This window comes from Mesocricetus auratus, unplaced genomic scaffold (assembly GCF_017639785.1).
Source record: "Mesocricetus auratus isolate SY011 unplaced genomic scaffold, BCM_Maur_2.0 Super-Scaffold_4256, whole genome shotgun sequence".
In the NCBI taxonomy this organism is placed as follows: Eukaryota; Metazoa; Chordata; class Mammalia; order Rodentia; family Cricetidae; genus Mesocricetus; species Mesocricetus auratus.
Window position 1 is genome coordinate 130,079,418 of NW_024429182.1, and position 21,615 is coordinate 130,101,032.

Genomic DNA, 21,615 nt, shown 5'->3' on the forward strand with positions numbered 1-21,615 from the left:
ACAGAGAAATTGTAGTACCGAGTGATGGCCCATCTAGAAGTGCCCAAGCACAGATGATAGGCTAGACGACACCAATGCCTCTGCTGCACTGGCCGCTTATGCGGTGGCGAAGGGGAAGGCTGAAGAGAGCCCTGGTGGTGCACACCTGAGACAGGGGACTTTGGGATCGAGGACAGGACAGGCCGGGCTGTGTTGCAATGGGCTACAGTCACATGACCCTAGAGTGCAGTGCTTGCAAGGAGGCTGCCTCTGTATTTGGTCAGCAAGATTGTGTGTGGAAAGGCTGCGTACCTCAGAGGCCTTTCCTCATGAATGTTTCCCCTTAGGCAGGAGAGGGCCATGTTCAGAAGACAAGGTAGAGTTCAAAGTTGGGGCCGGGCAAGTGGAGTGAGGCTTTTCTCGGGGCATCTGGCCTCCTGCTCCTCACTTTGCTAGGGCCGTCCATGTCTGCACTGTGTAGAGCCTGAGCTCTGCAGAACTGCTGCTTCATTAGGGCATTAGGCAGGATTTCCCAGGCTCTAAAGTCTTCATTAGCTCTAAATGAATAACCCTAGATACTCTAAGTTCTCTGCTTACAGTAATTGCAACATCTATGGCACATCTATCTACGTCTGCTTCTGACGCTAGCTTTATCTCTTTGGCTGCTTTTCCTTTTATCCTGCCTAGCATGACACATAATTCCTTTTTTTAAGTTGAAGCTAGGCATGATGTGAAGACCAGCAAGAATTCAGATAATTGTGTACTCGTGCACGCGCGCACACACACACACACCGTTTTGGCCCTCTTGAGACTCTCTTGGCTATATAGCTCTGCCTGGCCTGTGACTTGCTGTATAGACCAGGCTGTCCACAAACCTGCAGTGGATTCCTCTGCCTATACCTCTCTGGCGCTAGGATTATATGTGTGAGCTCCACTTCTGACAGTCTTCATGCAAGGCTTCCTACTAATTTGGCTAGGTGTGGGGTTGTGTTTATGTAACTTCAGACAGCTGGATGCACGCAGTTCTCCGGTGGTGTTGTTTCTCCCTTGCCGGCACGTTCACGGTCATGCCCCTGACTCCTCCTCAGGTCTGTCGGCTTTAGCCCACTGTACCTGCACTGGAGCCGTATTGTAGTTTTAAGGTGTGGTGGTGTAATCTTCTAGTTCTGGTGTTTTAAGTGAGCCTGTGTCCCCAGGCTGGAATCACCATGTGTGTTTTCCCTTAGGCAGGTTTTTGTTCCTCCAGGCCTCTCAGGTGAGATAGGAAAGCCGATCCTGAGAAGTGTCTATTCCTGGATGAGTCTCTTCCTTTGGAGAGTCTTAGTTAGGGAGCAGCGTGGGGTGCCAGCTGTGCACACCCTCCCTGCCATAGCCATCAGGGTCTTTATTGCTGTTCTCTTTGAGGACTGTCAGGGTTCCTCAGACTGGCTCTTGATGTCCTGTCCATCCATGGTCTCCAGTGTCTGTGTTTGTGGGCCCCATGGCTTCTGCTCAGGTAAGCATGTGTCAGTATCAGCGCTCTGGGTCTCTCGCAGTCTCCAGAGCTTTTGATAAAGGTGCCCTGCCTGCAGCCTCAGTGTTTTTGATTGCTCCATGATTAGGTTCAGTTTTTAAAGTTGTGCAAGCTTTTCTTCTTCCAAGAGCTCAAGAGGGACGATGTCTAAGCTCTACATATGCTAGATTGCAATGGCATGGAATCTGGTTTTCTCATTGTTTTCATTTGAAGTGTGGAAGCATCCTTCAGTTTCCCTCACTTTGAGATGAGGATGGTTTTGCTCACTGGGATCAGAAGCTCCCCTCCCTCTCTCCATCATCTCAGGCTCTCAGCTGTGCCCATGTCGGATGCTGTTAACCCAGCAGAGTGCCACAAATGACTTGCCTGATAACCTGGGGTAAGGTCTTCAGCCCCCAGCCCCACCCCACAGAATTCGGTGCCTTCCTCAAAAAAAAGGGGGGGGGGATTGGACCTAATTCTTGCCAACTACTTTTAAAAGCCATGGTTTTCTATTATTTGGGAGGGAGGAGGAAGGAGGGGGAAGGAAGATGAGAAGGCAGGCAGAGAGAGGGAAAGAGAGGGCCATATAGAACTGGTTTTGTCATCCTTTCCCCAAAGGATGGGTGTCTAGGGGTCCACAGATTGCCTTAGACGCCATCAGGTCAGGTGTGTAGCTGGGGCGCTTGCCCTTCACACTGTGATGGCCGCTGTGCTGCTAATGTGTGAGCTCTGGAGGGAAAACTGCTTCCAGGTTAGCATGACAGACAGCCTGGTGGGTATGGTGCTGATGAGGACTGTTCTCTTCGCTGCCAGGCAACCTCAGTCATGAGTATTCCAACCCATTTACAAATGTCTGCGACAAAGCAGGAAACGTAATTGAATTAACTCTTGTCCCTTTGTGCACATACCTTTTAAATGTTCTGTAGATGAAACTGACTGAGTAGAGGAGACGGGACAGGTTTGTCTGAGCTGCACCAGTAGCTTTTTTTCCATGGAGAACCATTTTTCCTTGAAAGAGTGACTGACAGCCCAAGTATACCGTTTAATCATGGGCACTTAGCAAGCGTTTTCTTGGAAATGCACAAAGTTCACTTGTCACTTTCGGGAAAATGACCACAGTATTGATGACCAGTCAGACTGTGAGCTTTGAAAACTAGTATTTACCATTGTGAGAGTCCTACTATGTAATATTTTTTCTGAGATTAGTGGAATTTTTTTTTTCTGATACAGGGTTTTTTTTTTTCTCCGTATTGTTTTGGAGGCTGTCCTGGAACTTGTTCTGTAGACCAGGCTGGCCTCGAACTCACAGAGATCCACCTGCCTCTGCCTCCCGAGTGCTGGGATTAAAGGCGTGCGCCACCACCGCCTGGCTTAGAAATAATTTTTTTTAAGTATTGTTTTTGGTGTCAAATAATGAAATTGGATAACAATTTGAAGACATGCATAACCTAATATGCTGTGTATTTCTGATGACCAATTTATGTTCCTCTGTGTATGGGTCAGTGGTCCACTAAAAGTTTAAGTTATACCAATGAACTATAATGTAAAAGTACAAAAAGTTCATCAATGTAGTTTTAGATCCAGCTGTTGGGGCTGGGGAGATAGCTCAGCTGGTTGTGTTTGTAGGTAAGCACAAAAACATTGGTTTGGATACCCAGCACCCACATACAAAGCTGGACATGGTAGCATGATTTTGTAACCCCAACATGGAAGGTGGGAGGGTGGGAACGGAGTGGGGACAGGAGGGTACCTGGGGCTTTCTGGCTGGCTCCTAACCAGTTGGTGAGTTTCAGGGTTAGTGAGAGACCCTGCCTCAAAAAATAAGGCAGAGAGAAACTGAGGAAGACAATATTTAATGCTGGCTTCCACACGTACCACACTTGTTCCTACGTATATATGCAACACACACACACTCACACACACACACTCTCACACACACTCACACACACACACATACACACACACAATCTAAAAAGGAAAAAGTCCCTTGTCTCATTTTAAGAGGTTTCATAGAGAATCCAAGGTTGTCTGGAAAAGGCTGTTCTAAATATTCCTTTCTTTCCTAGCAACATATCTGAGTGGAGTGAGCTCAGTGGTCCTCAACCTTCCTAATGCTGCAACTTCATTGCTACTTCATAACTGTAAATTTGCTAATGAATTGTAATGTAAATTTCTGTGGGTTGTTTTGTTTTGTTTTGTTTCTTTGATGATCTTATGAGACCTCTGTGAAAGGGTTGGGTTGAGAACCCCTGAGCTAGTGTCCTTCAATTCCTGCAGTAAGGCTAACACACAGACTCAAGTCACAATAGTTGCAGTTGGAAGGCAGCCATCAAGAGACAGTTGTAGGAAAGGAGAAATGTGCATGGCCTCAAGACCTTCTTGTTTTAGAAACTGACACCAGTTTGCATTTGTTTTCATAAAATTATTTCAGCTGATGGACTGATTGCTGCCATTTTTCAACAAGTCAGAAATGTTTCTGAAATTTCTAGTTTTCCAACTATGGTAAATTTAGATAATATATAAACCACATAAGCAAGAATTCTTTGAGAGTCTCTCATTTTAAAGGTGCAAAGGTATCCTTCAGCCTGAAAGTGGAAACCTAGCCATGTGTCGTTGCCACATTTTTAGTGCTAAGGGTCAAAGCCAGGGCCATGGGCACACTAGGTAATCGTTCCGTCACAGGCTGAATTCCTGACCCTACATTCAGATGTGTTAGGGGTTTCTTATCAGCTTGGTGTTTTAGAAGTTGAAGAATCCTTCATGTATTTTTGGTTGAAGTTATAATCTGTGGGTCAGCTGGGAGCTTGCCTCATGCTTGTCTGTCTATGGCCCAGGCTCTAGACAGTCCTCTTCCTCCTGGACGTTGATTATAAACCTGTGGCTTTGCTGACTTGGGATAAATGGTTGCTCTCAGTTGGGGATTTTAGTACCTTGGATCCTGCAGGCAGTTTGCAGAGACTGGTCATGCACCGAACATGTCAAAAATGCCGGGTCCTCTAGTGAACAAACCATCCACCTTGCTTGTGTGGGCCTCTTCCAGCGTATTCTCACACACCGTCCTTTTATTCTTACAGCTCTGGCCTAGACTATTCTTAGGTTGATTGAGTTGATTGAGTTTCTGTTTAAGACCCTGAGATATCTGAGCTGAGGCAGTGACCTGTGTTCCAGAAGCATCATTCAAAGACTAGACTCACCCCATCAGTATGCTTTCAGGGCTGTTTAAAGGTAGGCCTCGGTGGGTTTTGGTTTGTGTATCTTACGGGATTGAACAGCTCATAATGCTAAAAGGAAAAGTTGAAGTGGCTGGGAATTGAGTTGTGTAAACTGTTTCACAGGAGACTTAATCTGTCAAATGCTGAAGATAGCTGCTTGCTGGAACAGTAATCACAGATGTTTAAAAATATTCTTTTATAAATATCGAAGTAACCAGAAACATGTTTTTGTTTAGATTTCAGTAATAGTCAAGTACTATGTTACTTAAAAAACAAAAGTACTATGTTTACAGAAATAAGATTTGAAACTGAAAGTTAAAAAGGTGGGGGGCGGTTAAAATCCGAGGTGGGGATGTGTGTGTGGAGGGGATGTGTGTGGTTCAGTGGAGTCCATGCTTAGTGTGTGTGACATCCTGTGTTCAGTCCCCGGAGCCACCAACATACACAAGCGAAAACCCTTCAAAAGATGCGGCCCAGTAAAAGGCATGGCTGGCTCCTCTGCTTTCTAAAGTGTGAGCAAGTGGAACAGGCTGAGGCTTTCCCAGCTAAATCCAACACAAAGCAGGTATGTGATTGGATTTGCCCCCAGGCCTGCCTGGATGTCAAAGCCCTGCCTACCCTGCTCCTTCCCACTGCCTCCACTCTTACTTGTGGGATGACCTATTGTATAGTGGACTCTCTCTATGGAGAAATGCATGTGGCACAGTTTGACTAAGGGTGCTTTATTTTTTTTCCTAACGAATTGGAGATTTTTGCCAGACTATCTACATTAGAGTCTTAAAGGGTGTTTTACTCTTAACTTACTAAGAACCATTTTCAGAAATGAACAGTACAGAGTTGTCATTCAGATTTTTTAGGTTCTTTGACACAGCGAACATCTTTTTTAATAAATCAGTTTATTCTAACTAACTAAAAAGTATCTTATTTTGTACCTTCTTGTGGTGTTTTTATAGTCCCCACTTTTAATGTTGGCACCTATAGATGTCTTGACATTTGTGAGTAAATCATGTATAATTTTTGCTTGACTTTGTTACTTTTCTATAACTATGATAAAAGACCATGACCAAGGCAATTTATAGAAAAAAGAGTTTATTTGAATTTCAGAGGGTTAAAGTCCATGATGGCAGAACAAGGGCGTGGCAGCAGGAGCCGCAAGCACCAGGCAGAGCGAGCCAACTAGCAATGGCAGGAGTCTTTAAACTCTCAAAGCCCACCCCAGTGATGCATTTCCTCCAGCAAGTCCACACCTCCCAGGCCACCCCAAAGAGTGCCACCAAGTGGAGACCAAGCATCCCGTGCTCAAGATGATGGAGGGCGTCTCATTCAGACTACAGTGTTCTGTGGCCTAAGGAAAAGCATAACCAATAGACTTACATCAGAAAGCTGATGGACACTGCGTATATTAGAAGTGTGGGTGGATCCTCTGATCCTTATTCTAAGGGAGCTAGGACCTGCCATTAGGCCTATAAAGTAGGAGCTGTTTATCCTAGTAAGAAGATTTCAGAAGCAAGAGCAAAAGAATAATGTATGATTGGCCAGACATGGTGGTACACACCTTGAATCCTAGTACTCTGAAGGCAGAGGCATGTGGATCTCTGTGAACTGTAGACCAACCTGGTACATACAGTAAGTTCCAGACTGGCTGGGGCTATCTAATGAGACCCTGTCTTAAAAGAAAAAGTACTCTTGCGGTAGAATTTTACAACGGGACCTGGAACTAAACAGAAATATTAGGAGACTGCTGTGGGTGCTGATGAGCTGGAGATGTGGTAGACCCTGAAACAGTCCAGACGAGAAGAGTGCCCTGTGTCATCACTGTGTCCATAACCACAAAGAAGCCTAGAACTCCATCTTCTGTGCGCTTGCCTTTGACCGTTTTAAATGTTTGGTCTTTGTCTACCTTTGTGAGTATGAGTATGTTTTAAAGATTTATTTTCAAGTATGTATGGGTGTTTATGTACATGAGCACAGGTGTTCACAGAGACCAGAGGCATTGGATTCTGTGGAACTGTTGTAACAGACAGTTGTAAGCAGTTGACTTGGGTGCTGGAATCACACTCTTTAACAGCCAAGCCATCTCCCAAGTCCAGATTATCTTTATCCTAAGAAGTAAATCAGGTCTCCCTCATAAAAGCCACAAGGGGAGGTACTTCAGGACAGTTGCTTTTCTAAGGCATGCCTTTCCCAGGGCTTTTAATTTATGCTAAACTGGGCCCTTCAGAAGCAGATTTCCTTTTTGTGCCAACCTGGTCATTAGCAATGATAGGCCTCCTCTCCATAGCCTGGCAGGAGTAACCCTTTGAACTATTGCATAAGCCCACTGTAGTTCATTAGCCTGAACACTGTACAGGTCTTGCTGCATCCTACGGTGTTTATAATTCCATAAATTACAGTCTGAGGAGCAGTCTGCCAGCCTTCCTTGTTACAAGCCCACAGTGGAGCAGTACTTATTCATTCCCTGCGATGCCTGGTGGGTGGGATACGCATTTCTGTCGACCCCACCCACGTTCCCTTTCTTCCTTTTTTCCCTCCACTCCTTTTCTCTTCTCTGTCCTTCTATTCTTCTGACACCACATTGCTAAGTGTGCAGTAGGTGCTCAGGAAATGCCTTTATGGGATCTGTTAACAAGAAATGAATGTTCATCTTTTAATCATAATCTTGTGGTCCCAAGATGCCATCCCTGAAGGAAAACTCTCGGGATGTCTGTAACAGTAACAGTGAGCCACCCTTACTGCCCTCTGCCTGCTGTTGACTCTGCAGAGAAGACTAGTCAGAGGCTCTCTCTGATGCACATCTTTTCACACAGTGAAAGTCTTCGTCTCCAGGCCTTTGAAGTCATATGGCTGACATCACACAGTGACGTCATGTGGGAACGTCCAGCAGTGGGCCCAGCTCCTCCCTTCTAGTGGGCACTACTTGTCCCTTCTAACCATCGTGTTTTCTTACCATCTTCATACCAGGAAGATGGAGACCACCTTCCAAGGATGGCCTTCTAGTTCCCTGAAAATGAGAAGAAATTTTATCCCTGCAAGTGTTTAGTAACTATTATTTCTAGAGTTTATTTTCCAGTTTGCTTTGCAATGTTCTCAACACTTTGTCACAATGCATGTTTTTTAATTCTTATAAAACCTTTGAGGTAGGTGCTGCTATGAGGAAACTAAGACAGCAGGTAAACACCTCAGCCCAGATCATGTGGGTGGTGAGTGGTAGGCCAAGGAGCCTGTGGATTCTGCCTTCAGCACTGTTGATTTTCACCACTGCAATGCGCCCTTATCATTCAAGGCAATTCTGTAGTCAGAAGTTACATATGACTAAGAGATCTTTAAAAGATCACAATCTTCCAAAATATTAGAGGATGCTGTGCATAGTATGTTGCTTAAGAAGAAGAAAAATAACAAACTGAGAAAAAGCATTCCAATATACTTAGGCCTAGGACTTCACTGAGTGAAGCCTTCCAGAACATGTAGGCCTGGATGGTCCTGGCTGAGCTCCCAATTGACCACAGCTCTATCCCACTAGCCCACTGAGTGAATGAACTTTTTGCAATAGAATCCCCAGTCAAACTCTCCAGAAACACTGCCCTGGAGCAAACAAATAACGTAATGGAGTATTGTCTTAAACGGTCAAGTGTTAGAGGGACTCAGTCAAGTACTAATGATAGGGGCATCTCTTGATAGCATGTGACAGAGAACCTGACCTGCTTTTGCATCAGCCTGGAAAATGGAGGACATGATCTGTCTAGAGACAGACAAGTGTGTGAGCGTGTCACTTCCGTGTGTACACTTCTGTATACACATCTGCATCCTAGTCACAGGCATTTCCAAGAAAGCAGTTACGTGCTGTGACTCCTAAGAGACCACATGTGTGGTAGTCTTGGAAAACAGTGTGTTCATACAGGTCTTCCTGAGTGAAGTCTTCAGTCTTTTGTTTTCCCTTCCTCTCTTGGGATGCTGGGAGTTGAACCTGGAGTGTGCACTCACGAGGGAAGTGCTCTGCTGCTTAGTACCAACATCAAACCAGGAGGTCTAAGTCTAAGAAAGCTCTTTTTCACTTAGGAAGAGTTACTTAATTTTCTAACATCACTACAAAAACAATGCAAGCAAAACATAAAGGACTCCGAACAGCAGTGCTTATCCAAGTACAGCCTGGGACCCTCCCAGGGAGGCTGTGAGGTCGGAGTGATCTCATAGCATCAGCATGGTGTTATCTGCCCTCTTCATCTTCCTTTTCTCCTGAGACTGGATGCAAACGTTCACAAGAAAGTTCAGCTATCCCCTGTACAGCCATGCACACAGTGTGTGGGAGAGGCTGTTTCCCTTTCACCATTGTGTTTCGTTTTAAAAGTATAGTTTTCATCAGATGTTGTTCATTTTAATGTGTGATTGGTTTGTTTTAATTACTTTTTAATGAATTAACAGGTATTTATAAAGATTTCTGTTGTAACTTCTGATGTGGTTATCACCATAGAGACTGCTCACATCAAAGTTTTTTCATATCCTCAGTAATTTTTTTTTTTTTTATGAGACAGGGTTTCTCTGTATTGTTTTGGAGGCTGTTGGTCCAGCCTGGCCTCAAACTCACAGAGATCCACCTGCCTCTGCCTCCTGAGTGCTGGGATTAAAGGCATGCGCCACCACCGCCCAGCTATCCTCAGTAATTTTTAAAAACATATGGGATTTGAGACTAAATGTTTGATAGCCACTGAAATATGCTATCTCCTTGACTTTTGAAGCTGGTTACTTAATTGCTCTGAGACTGCAGTAAATTGGAGTGATGCTATGTATACCTCACTTGTAAAAGGATTAAAGGACTCCATTCATGTAAGAAGCTTGTGCTGTGCATAGAACAGCAGGCATTTGGTATGGGGTAGCCTTTTCATACTGTTAGTCCAGTGTGACTCCAGACACTACTGAGGCATGTTAAAGAAGTTTTACTTATGTCAGTAAAATTCAGTACTGTTAAGTTATAAACACAAAGTTGTTGGGAGGAACAGAATTGGATTTTATTGCTTTTGTTTTAGATTCAGTAACAACAGTGGTTACTGACCGATGATCAGGGCGTGGATTATGAAGTGAGCTAGAGATGCAGTCTAGCTTGAACTGTCTCTAAACCCCCCTGCTGCTGGACCACCCAGCTCTCATCCCTTAGCCAGGGTCTGCTCTGACCCTGGCAGTGAATAGACAAGCAGACATCATTGAAAGCCCCATAGAGATGGCACTATGTCGTAGCCCCAGCATCTTAGCCTCAGAGTTGAAATAGCCCACCTTTGTAAGCATCTCATTCAGTTTATGCTTTTCTTGTGGAGAAACTGAGACCCAGAGAAACTACTCACAGACGCTCGCCTTTGTATCAGAGTACCTTCAGGACAGACCCACCATTTCTTGATTTATAGTAGAAAGGATACCAGACTTGGAAAGACTGTCCTCAGAATTATTCTAAGCTACAACTGGCTGTCCAACAACAGTCGGCATACTTCTCTCTCTCATCCAGAGGGCCTCATTTGTAAAGTAGAGATGGAGGCATATACCTGTTAGTTGCTTGTCGGTCCGAAGAGGAGAGATTCTTTTGGACCACGGTTTCGGACTGTTACATCCAGTTGACTGCTCCCACGTGTTTGGGCAGAAAGTCATGGCAACCGAGGCTGTTGTTGTCACAGTAGATAGAGAAGAGGAAACAAGACAGGATGCGATCCACGGATAATAAACTTCCAATGCCCGACTCCAGGTAACTGGTACTAGTTCTTACCTCCTGGAGCTTCCACAACACTCGCCAAAACAGTGCCATGGTCTGGGCATAAGCGTTCTAATCACATACTCAGACCATAACACTACCATCTTGTAAAGGGTTTTGGAAAAGACCAAATGGTTGAGACAGCACACAGAGGTCCCGATGACACTTGGGTTTCAGTCAGTTCAGTGTTCTAGCCCTCTGCCTGTAAGGTCCCCAGCAGGAACATCCTTGGAAAACAACACTTCCCCAAAGTGGAGACTCTCCCTCTTCAGGGCTGTGCTTTGTAGCCTTGTAACATTTTCTTTTTTCTGTCATTTTAGGACAACCCAGAACACTGCAGGACCTGTGCCGAATTAAAATTCGACAGTGTATAGGCCTTCAAAACCTGAAGCTGCTTGATGAACTACCAATTGCCAAGGTCATGAAAGACTACTTAAAACACAAATTTGATGATATCTGATGTACCTGGACTGTGAGCAAGATTAAGAGTTATTCCAGCTACTCAAAAGGCTTTGGGCCTTGCACAAAGTATATCCTATGCAATTTCTGATTTGCTGTGAAGTCAGAAGGCGGCAGGTATACACTTTTAGGTTTTTTGTTTGTTTGGTTTTCATTTTAGGGGAGGGATACACACACACACTCACACACACACACACACACACACACACACACACACACACATCACACTCTTGAAGGTCTTAATTTGGTTTCTTGGTCCAAGTCTATGAGGTCCAAGCCTTTCTATACAATACTGCATTTAGAAACATTGTTTTTCCTAAATGCACAAACACAGGCAGGTTCGATGCTCTGGTTTCACTGGTGAACGAGGTACTAGAAACCAGCAGAACACTTGTTAAGTTTGGAGGTCTTGGGCTCACCTAGGAGATCCTAGGTGACGCTGGAAAATTCCCTTCGAAGAAACTTGCAGTAATTCTATCACCTCATTCAACTTTAATGAGTACAGATGAGCTGTTTAAAACTTCTTTTTCCCTTCTAATTAATGTAGCTTTCCAAGGGGAAAACCCGTACCTCTGCTTCCTTTGGTGTGCGCTTATTTTTAAATTATTTTTTTTAACAACTGTAGGACACTACTCTGAGACATTGTGTTTCGACTCCTCTCTCTCTTGTTGAATTGTGCTTTTAAAACAAAATGGGGAAAGGAATTACGTTTTTAAAGCCAGTGTACTCTGTTTTTAAAAACAGTGCCTCTTGTGCTGCTCTCTCGGTGTGGTCTCTGACCTCTCTCTCCCCGTTCCTCGGCCAGCCGGCTTCCCTGTGCCCTCAGAGCAGGAACCACCACTTCCACCCCCTCTGCACCCACAGTACGCCACCTCAACTGTCACGTTAAGTTTTCTGTTTCATTTCACTCTAAGGAACGAATTTCATATCCTGATGATACAGTGTTCCCTAGGAATAGCCCACATTCTTGCTAAACCATTTGATTTTAATGATTGAATAATTTGGGGTGGTTTCACGGTGTTTTTGTTTTGTTTTGTTCCTGGTAATATGTATACATATCTCTCTTAAGGGTAAAATCTCTCATGGGCACTCTTGTGAGCCTGGCAAATTGCTAATTTGCTAATTAAATATTTCCTGTCTGTTTTGGAGGTAGGTGCAGTAAAGCTCTTCAGGACAAGTATTTGATTTTCTGGGTTGGTTGGTCATGTGTGTAGACCCAAATGTGGGGAAGTGTCGGTAGCGAGGGAGGCGGTCCCGTAGGCACTAGGCATCAGGGATGTGCCTTCGGACACATGCTCACTGCTTCATTCATCATTGTGGTAGTTTGAGGAGAGCCTTTTCAAGTGCCCTGATGTCACTGTTAGTGTCATGACAAATTTTTTTAAATATTTATAACTGTTAATGAATTTGCTATCATAAGTTTGCAAGGTAAGGGCTTCTCCTTTCTTGTCAGAATTGCCAGTTTGGGGGCATTGAGCATAAGACTCATTCACCCCAAAGTGTGATTAAACAGACTCCAGCTTCACCGACCTCAGGCCAGCAGCACTGTTTTCTCAAGCCCAGAGTTTGTCGCCTTAGCTTTAAAGCATGGAATCTTCACGTGCCTAGATGGTACACAGATTCCTGAACAAACAGCTTGGGCAGGAAAAATGAGTCAGGGACTCGCTAGTGTGGCCCATAGACTCCTTCAGCAAGCTAGGGTGCATGTAGGCAGTTATAGCTGGTTCCTGAGTAGCTGGGAGCCTAGTGGATAGGGACACACACAAGGTTTGTTGTGACCTTGTCTGAAAGGTTATCTCCATGGAGACTCCCCTGCGAAGACACCTGCACAACTGTATTCTCATTCTTTATTTATTCAGAACCGAGGTCAAGGCTGGGGGACCCATGAACAGCAGCCTCGGGGACACAAGGTGACCAGAGTTACTTGAGTGTAACTTCTGTTAGAACCCCAAGCCCAGCATGGGAAGCGGTGGGAGGAGCCTGGAGTCTGCACTCTGAACTGCCATGTTGGTGTCCCAGTGGCACAGTGGGTGTATTAATTTATTCCGTGAGTTAAAAGTGACATTCACTCCCCACCCATGGAGAGGGTTCTGAACTAACCCATGAAATTGAGTCAGGGAATTCCAAGTAAAAAGATCATATTAAGGCAAATTCTTTGTTCTGTGTGCTGCTGTGACTTCAGAAAAAAAGAAAAAAATTATGAGCGCTCTTCCTGGAATTGAAAATTCTATTTAATGAAGAAGTCTATAATTCTATTATTTATTGTTTGAGGTTTGATTTTTCTGGAAGCTTAAAAGAATGTTCTTTGTTTATTAATAGAACCCCAGTCATATACTGTATCTTATGGTGACTGAAAGGCTGTATAGTTCCCACTGTGACCATGATGACATATGCAGGTCTGCACTTGAATTCGATTATCAGAGAAGCACTCTGTGGCCATGAGGAGAGAAAAACAAGTGTTTTCAAACTCGGCCTATTGTCTATTCCAGAATCTTGACTCAAAATTTGCCACTGATTCTTTTGTGTTTCTTTTGAAATGTATTATTTAAGCCTATTCCTAAAACTTTATAAAATGCATTTGGCAAAGACACCAAAGAAACCAGCTCATAAAAGATTATGATCATTAATGAACTGCAAACCTCATCTTTTGCAAACAAGGGTGTTTCTTTGTAAATATTTGTGTTTATAAATGTACAGCAGAGTAAGAGTGGTTTTTTAGATTATTTAATTCCCATATTTCTAAACTATTTACTACAGAATAACACGTGCTCATTAGTTTGGATGACTTGATTGTTTGGTTTTTTTAATTCATCATCAGTCATGCGTGGAACAGCGTTTCGCTGGAGAAGTCAGCATTCTGGCAGTGGCAGGAGTCACTTTTGGAGCATGAGGGAGTCTAGACTCACACCCTCGTAAGACACAAGAAAGTGTAGCTTAATGATCAGAGTGGACCATATGAAATCGCTTCTAACTTCCCTACTGAATCACTCGTTAGCCCAGGATGGGATTGGGACAAGGCTGTTTGCCCACAAATTTAGCTTTCATGTAACTCCCAGTGTGTTGTATCATAATATATTCTGTTCTTTCTTTGTAATGTAAGTTTTGCTTTGAGTCAATTTGAATTAAAAAAAAAATCTTAAATCTGGTTTAAAAAAATATGCTGGATTTGTGGTTTTTTGGTTTTGTTTTTTTCTCCTCTGCCTTAATTTCTTAACAATTCCAGGTGTTTGGTAAAATGAAATAAAGCTGTATTCTTCATCAGCACATTAGGTCACTGGTGACTGTGTAAGAAAATGATTTCCAAAACAGCTCCACGTTTCATGCCGTTTCTTACCCTCCTTTTTATTTATGACATTTACTTTGTTTGCCAGAAGGCAGACTGCTGGGGTCTGTTCTCTCCTTCTACTGTGTGGGTACTGGGGCGTTAGGCTTGGCTGCAAAGCCCTGAGTCTGCTAAGCCTCTCACGACCCCACTCCCCTAGAGTACATTCTGTGACTTCAAACCAGAAAAGGACTCGGTCCTGAGGGTGTCCATCCAGCACAAAGGCTTCATGAGTCAGAGTCATCATCTGCCACCAGGAAGACAGGTTCAGTAGCTACTTCTCTGTCGCTGTATTTAAATACCACAACCAAGACAACTTAGAGAGGGAAGGGTTCACTTAGGCTTAGGGTTCCACAGGGATAATAATCTATCATGGAGTGCAGTCAGAAGGCACTCCATGGAGCAGCAAGCTGAGAGCCCACATCTTGACCCACAAGCAGGAAGCTGAGAGAGAGAACTGGGAGTAGGTCAAGCCCCTAAAGCTCGCAAAGTCCACCTCCAGTGACACACTTCCTCTAAAAGGCCACACCTCACCTCGCAAGCATCCCCTAACAGCACCGCTGCCAGGGGACCGAGTGTTCATAAACTTTTCATTCAAATCTCAGCAGTGGGTAAGACCTCGGCACACTAAGCTGAAGAGCCAAGAGCAAATGTAGGCACGGCAGAGCGGAGGTAGTTTGTTAGCCTGCGGGAGACAGCGGCATAGCCCAGAGTCTGCACTTCCCCCACGTAGCTTAAGGACATGAATGATGGCATGCCCAGGATAAGGAAAGACAGACTGTGGAAGTACCTCGTGTGGGACAGTGATAAGCTGGAATTACATATTTGCTGCACGCTTATCCAGGGTTTGGTGCAAATAAAGGCCAAGAATGGCATATTTGAAACCATTTATGATGGTTACCGGGAGTTTGAATTTGAAAAATAGCTGTATTGCCTGGAAATTTTGGAATTGTTCCTTTTCTGATATGATGTAAGGAGTGTGTTGTTTTCTCAGATGAAAGACATTACATAAGTGACTTACAAGCTGGTGATAGAGCATACCATCTGTTTGATAGAAGAAATATTTCCACACCCATGTAGTTGGATGTCCAAGATGAAAGAAAGGCTGTATGTCACCTTTCTCTGTCACTTAACTTTAGGCAGCACTGAGTTCCCTAAGAGAAGGAACAATGGCTTACATTCTGATGTGTGGCCCAGGCTAGCCTCTAACTAGTCATCCCCCTGCCTGGTTTTAATGCTAGAATTGTCACTCAAAACGAGTGAAGCCCTTATAAGCATCCTCTGCTAGATCCTGGGGTTACAGGACAGCTGCTGTAGAATCCTGCCATACAAACTGATGCTTTTTTGGCTTTTCGAGACAGGGTTTCTCTGTATTGTTTTGGAGCCTGTCCTGGAACTCACTCGGTAGACCAGGCTGGTCTTGAACTCACAGAGATCCACCTGCCTCTGCCTCCAGAGTGCTGGGATTAAAGGCGTGTGCCACCAACGGCCGGCTAAACTGATGCTTCTTTATCCTTGCCATTTACTTACTACGCTGGCACTACCTGCCTGGTGAGTGTTAGGTAATCAAAGGGTCAGCCAACATGGGTACCAGCTGGATCAATTGATTTCCTGTATATCTCTGGTTCCATGTTGCAGACTGCCACGCATTCTATAGATGTTTCTGTATTGAATTTGTTCCAGAAGAGTTCTCATTGTCTAGGGACAAGTTATGGTCTTCACAGACCAGAGCATATGTGAGAAAACAGAGGCTTGGTCAGGAATGTTCTACAAGAGAGTGTCAGTGCAGTGATAAATCCCCGGACTCCAATAATGCGGCTGGCACCCTTCGTCTCTCAGCCGAAGCGAGGCTCTTTCACTAAGTGCCTAGGTGTCATTCCCTCAAGCGTGTGCATGTTGAGTGTGTGTGTGTTGTTGTTGTCATTTTTGCTGTGTGCCTCCTCAAGCAGAACAAGTTTTCAATCCCAAGGACATGATACATTAGAAGTTCATCTGACAATTAGGAGCCCGAGAAAGGGCGCAGCAACTGAGAATCCTGCTTGGTGCAGAGGACCAGGACCTGGATTCAGTTCCCAGCACCCACAGGGTGGCTCAGCCATCTGTAACTCCAGTTCCAGGGGGATGTGATGCCCTCGTCTGTCCTCCTCAGATACCAGACATTCATTTGTTACACATACAAAAAGCATGCAAGCAAACACTCCTGAAATCGGGGTTTTTTTTTTTACATACTTAAAGCTATAAAGACTATTTTTCTGCTATAAATCACGATCTTTGAAAACTAGTAGGTATTTGTCGTTTTATCCCTTTTATTGAAAGTGGATTTTTTTTCTCAAATTGTATTTGTTATTTGAGAGTTTCAAACAATGTGTTTTAATCATACTCAATGCCCTCCCCAATTCTTCTTGGATCCACTCCCATTCCCTATCTACCCAATTCAGTGTCCTCTTGCTTATTATTATAGTCATTAAATCCGTTTTATATTGCTCAAAAAAAGAAAGTGGATATTTTTTCTCATATAACATATCCTGATATGGTTTCCCATTCCTCTGCTGCTCACAGTTTCTCCCTGTCCCCTTCCATGTGAATCTACCCCTTTCTGTCTCTAACTAGAAAGCAAACAGGCTTCTAGGGTAATAATAGAATAAAATATAGTAAGATATAAAACGAAAACTAACACATTAAAAAACACAAGAACAGGAGAAGAGCCCAAGAGAAGGTGTAAGAGTCAGGGACCCCTCATTCTCACACTTCAGGAGCCCACAAAACCACTGTTTGGAAGCCCAGTGCAGACCTGTGTGTGTGCTGTGCATGCTGTCACAAAACCACTGAATTGGAAGCCCAGTGCAGACCTGTGTGTGTCCTGTGCATGCTGTTACAGTCCCTGAGTCCGTATATGCTTCGACCATGTTGATTTAGGGGGCCTTGTTTTCTTGGTGTCCTCCATCCCCTCTGGCTCTTATTGTCTTTCTGCAGTGTTCCCTGATCCCTAAGGGAAGGGATTTGGTGGGGACATCCCACTTAGGGCCGAGTGTTCCAAGGACTATCATTCTCTGCATAATGTCTGGCTGTGGGTCTCTATATTCCATCTGCTGCAGGAAGGAGTTTCTCTGGTGATGGTTGAGTATAGCAGAATATCATTAGGAGTCATTTTACTGCTACAGCTACATTTTTGTTAGTTTTTTAGCCATCAGGGAAATGCAAATCAAAACTATTCTTGAGATTTCATCCTACACCCACCAAGATCAATAAAACAAATGACAGCTCATGCTGGTGAGGATGTGGCATAAGGGAAACACTCATCCATTGCTGGTGAGAGTACAAACTTGTATTTCCATTACAGAAATCAGTGTGGCAATTCCTCAGGAAGAAGTGAGTTGGATCTTTCTCGAGTATACATCCAAAGGAAGCTTCATCCCATCACAGAGACACTTACACGTGCTCAACCATGTTCTTTGCTGCTCTATTCATAATAGCCAAAAAATGGAAACAACCTAGATACTCTCAACAGAAAAATAGATAGAGAAAATGTGGTATATCTACATAATAGAGTATTACTTGGCCATTTAAAAAAATTCACACAGGTAAATGGAACTAGAAAAAAATCATTTTAAGTGAGGTAACTCAGATCCAGAAAGAGATATATGGTTTGTGTTTGCTTCTGTGTGGATGTTAGCTGTTAAGTCAATGATAATCAAGCTACAATTCATAGAACCACAGAGGTCATGTATAGAGTAAGCAACTGGAGTGGGAGCAGCTAGCTCTCCCTAGGAAAGGGAAATAGAACAGATAGCTATGGATGGAACCAGAGGAGATGCTGGGATAGGAGGACCAAGTAGGGAGAGGAAAGAAAGAGGGGGATGACAATAGAAGGAATGCAGGGAGAGACAGTTAAAATTATGGGCTGTTTTAGGCATAGTATGAAAACCTAATACAATAGAAACCTCCTAAAATATAGATGTATATGGTGATCTAACTGAAATCACCAAGTAGTTAGGGAGACAGAGCTCCAACTGGCCATCTCTTGTCATCAAATGAAACTCCCAGTCCTTGTATTGTTTTACATCTAATTGAGTTGTTGGCCAAAGGGGTCCCATGGAAATCGCCAAGCAACCTAGGCTGTTGCTAAGACAATAGGTTGCTCTCCACAAACTGACAGCAAGATTCCCACCTGAAGACAACACCTACACCAGTCATTAAATGTAGTGAGGTTGAGCTGGTGCCTTCATCCCTGTGTTCCAGTGTCCGTGTTACAGAAATGTACTCTGCATGCTACCAAAAGGTTAACAGAAGCATTAAGCCAACCACAAACTCTTGGATCAAGACGGGCGAGTGCAATGCTGGCACAAAGCTGTGGGAGCCACCAACCAACACCAGAACGGAACTGATACCAGACACTGCTCGAGTGACCAAGAACCCGAGTCTAGTAGCCCAGGAACTAAGGTAAGGTAAACCCAAATACTACTGTTCTCTTAAAAAATGTAAGTCATTTGTAGTTATTATAAATAATACTAAATCTTGGCTTGTTCTGGGATTCAGAAATCTCATTGGAAACGTGTGTGTGTGTGTGTGTGTGTGTGTGTATGCAGATCCACACTGGATGTCTTCCATCACCATCCACCTTATTTTTTTAGACAGAATCTCTCAAAGCTTGAAGTTTAGCTAGATTGGCTAGCGAGCAAGCCTCTGGGATCCACTTGTCTGTGCCTCTAAGGGACTGGGTTCCAGATGCAAGCCATCGCACATGGGAATTTTTCTATTTTTTCTTAGGGAACTTCTAATATAAATGTAGTGTAAGCCATATTGAGAACAGTGAAGCGATTCAGTTCTCAGGGAAACCAAGATTTATCCATCAGGTGGGGTGGCTGTGTGTGGCGGTAGCTTCCGTTTAAGTTGAGAAACTGGCTTGTGTCATGGGTAGACGAACCCTCCACTGACACAGTAGTGAAGCAGCTGGAGAGTCCCTGTTTTATCTGGCAAGCGCAGTCCTCTTTGTCCCACTGTTCAGCCTTGACCCCATGATGCTCTTCTTCCGCCAGTAGCTCTGGGTCTGGTTGTATAGCTTTGTTTTCTCTGTCTTTCCCAGAACAAAGAGTGCTTGGAGATCATGGAATCGCTGTACGTGACTCTTGCACACGCCGCAAGAGCAGCGATTCTCAACCTGTGGGTCCCAACCCCTTTGCAAACCTCTGTCTCCAAAAATATTTACATTATGATTCATAACAGTAGCGAAGTTGCAGTTAAGAAGTAGCAATGGAAATAATTTGATGGTTGGGGTCACCCCAACATGAGGGACTATACTAGAGGGTCGCAGCATTAGGAAGGCTGAGGACCCTGATTTAAAGCAAACACTTCAGATTCTCCTCTCAATCCCAGTCACTTAAAACCTTCGGCAAATTGCATGCTGTCGGCAAGGAACGGGCTTCCCCTCAGCAAACCCCATTAGGGTTGCTTGTGGAGTCCCAACCTGCTTGCTTCCCCTTCCTTAGCAGAGTGAAACGACAGCTCAGTGTTAATTGGAAAGAATGACTAATAACTGGTGCAGGCTGCAGCTGTCTCCCATCTTGAATGTACACAGGAACAGATTTACGTTTCGTCCTGTTTGACTGCTGATGTTTATAAGAAATCATTTTCTCTGGGTCAAAGATCTCCTCGACACCCAACTCACTGGGGGGTCTTATCTGCCGGTTTTCCCACTTTTCAGTGTTTTATTCAGCTGTGGTGGCCATTCAGTGCTTCTCAGCCCACGTCTATTCAGTTCTACAAAAAACAGCCGAGCAAAACAACAGCACCAAGTAGGTGACCGCGTCCACGCTCTTCTCCTCTGTCAGTGTTGGCTCTGCTATTCTTCCAGTAGGTGACCACATCCACGCTCTTCTCTGTCAGTGTTGGCTCTGCTATTCTTCCAGGGCCCTGCCCTTGGTTTGACCTTTCCTCTGCCGTTAGGTCCAGGCGGTAGGCCTACCGGTGATGTGAGCTTCCATAGAGTCCACTGAACCCGGCTGCAGCGAGTATCTCCTCCCTGAGCTTCCTCAGCAGTATGGGTCTCGGAAGCATGCAGGGTACAATCTATGAGTGGCCGGCTCAGAATGTCCCTCTGGGCTCTCAGGTTGGCTGGGGTGTCCTCACAGGTTCCGGTTCTCAGGGCAGCCAATGAGGGCTTCATTCGAGCCCTGTCCATTACCCACCCCTTAAGTTCTTTTCATACGTGTTTATTGAATAGGTGGTGGTGGTGGTGGTGGTGGTGGTGGTGGTGGTGGTGTGTGTGTGTGTGTGTGTGTGTTAAACTCTGCCTATAATATGGATAAGATGAATAGTTGTGAATTAAAATTCTGTAGCTCTGGCTCATTTCACCAGCAGTAGAATATACAATCTGGCTTCCCAGCCTGTCAGTAATCAGTTTTCTGCAAATTGTTGGGGCTCCTCCTTTGTCGATGCCAGCGATTTGCTGTGGAATAGGGACCAAAAGCAATAGTAGAGCAACATGTGTTTTGACAAGTTACAGAGCTTAATGTTCCGACCTGCCTTTCCTTGAGTAAGGCCCAGACCAGGTGCCTCCGCTGATGGTCTTGCCCTTCTCATGCCCATTTTTAAACTTTTTAAGTTTTATGTTAGCCTGATGTTGTGGCAAATACCTTTAGCCCCAGCACTTGAGAGACAGAGGCAGGCAGATCTCTGTGATTTCAAGACCAGCCTGGTCTACATTGCAAGTTCTTGGCCAGCTAAAGTTGTATAGTAAGATCAGGTCTGAAAAAAATACCTTTCAATTTTAATTTTTTGAGATAGAGTCTTGTAAATTGGGTAAATCCATAGTGCAGGGATAACCAGAGCCACCACCAGTTACACCTTAAAAACAGAAGCTCTCGGGTGGGGGAGCCCTAACCCTGCATGCTGTTTGTCAGCCTTTGAGCCTGGAGGTGAGAATCGCTTGCTGTTGTTGTACAGTTTTGTTGTCTTTTCAAGATGGCTTGGATAATAGAATCTAGGAACTTGTACAAAGAGGTCTGTGACGTGCAGTCTGCTTTTGTTTTTTTCTGTCAGCTTTCATGACAGCTAAGAAATTGATGCCCCTCCCCCAGCCTTCTATTATCTGTTGCAGTCTGAATGCCTGCAGGTTTGCAATCATTTGGGCTCAGACATTCTAGAAAAGGAAGACTGAGGAGATGGTGGAGGGTACTGACACTTAGTTCATGAGGTACTTGCTGGTTCTGAGTCCCCATCCTGCTAGACACGGGGCCCCTACCAGGATGGCAGTCAAGGCTGCATTGGACCATTTCTCCAAGGCCTTCCTGCTTTAGTGAGACCACACCTGGCCTGCAGCTTGCCATCCCTGGGCCCAAACTGTGGCTTTGGGAAAGTCCCGGCTGGAGGGGTTGCTCTGAAGCTCTTTCTAAATGGGAAACCCACTTGCTTTGTCTCC

The 21,615-nt window shown here is 44.5% G+C and overlaps 1 protein-coding gene across 3 annotated transcripts in view; it reads left to right on the forward strand.

Annotated features, from left to right (window-relative positions):
* Asb7 (ankyrin repeat and SOCS box containing 7) overlaps nucleotides 1–14,032 on the forward strand; it is a 46,894-nt gene extending 32,862 nt beyond the window's left edge. For 2 of the 3 annotated variants that reach the window (XM_005084426.4, XM_021235516.2), the window contains one exon: nucleotides 10,738–14,032. In XM_005084426.4, the coding sequence (XP_005084483.1) occupies nucleotides 10,738–10,877 (140 nt within the window). In that variant the 3' untranslated portion in view covers nucleotides 10,878–14,032. Of the gene's footprint in view, nucleotides 1–4,548; nucleotides 4,700–10,737 lie in introns of all 3 variants that reach the window. The other variant, XR_005870723.1, reaches the window with a different exon arrangement.
* Nucleotides 14,033–21,615: the final 7,583 nt, after the last annotated feature.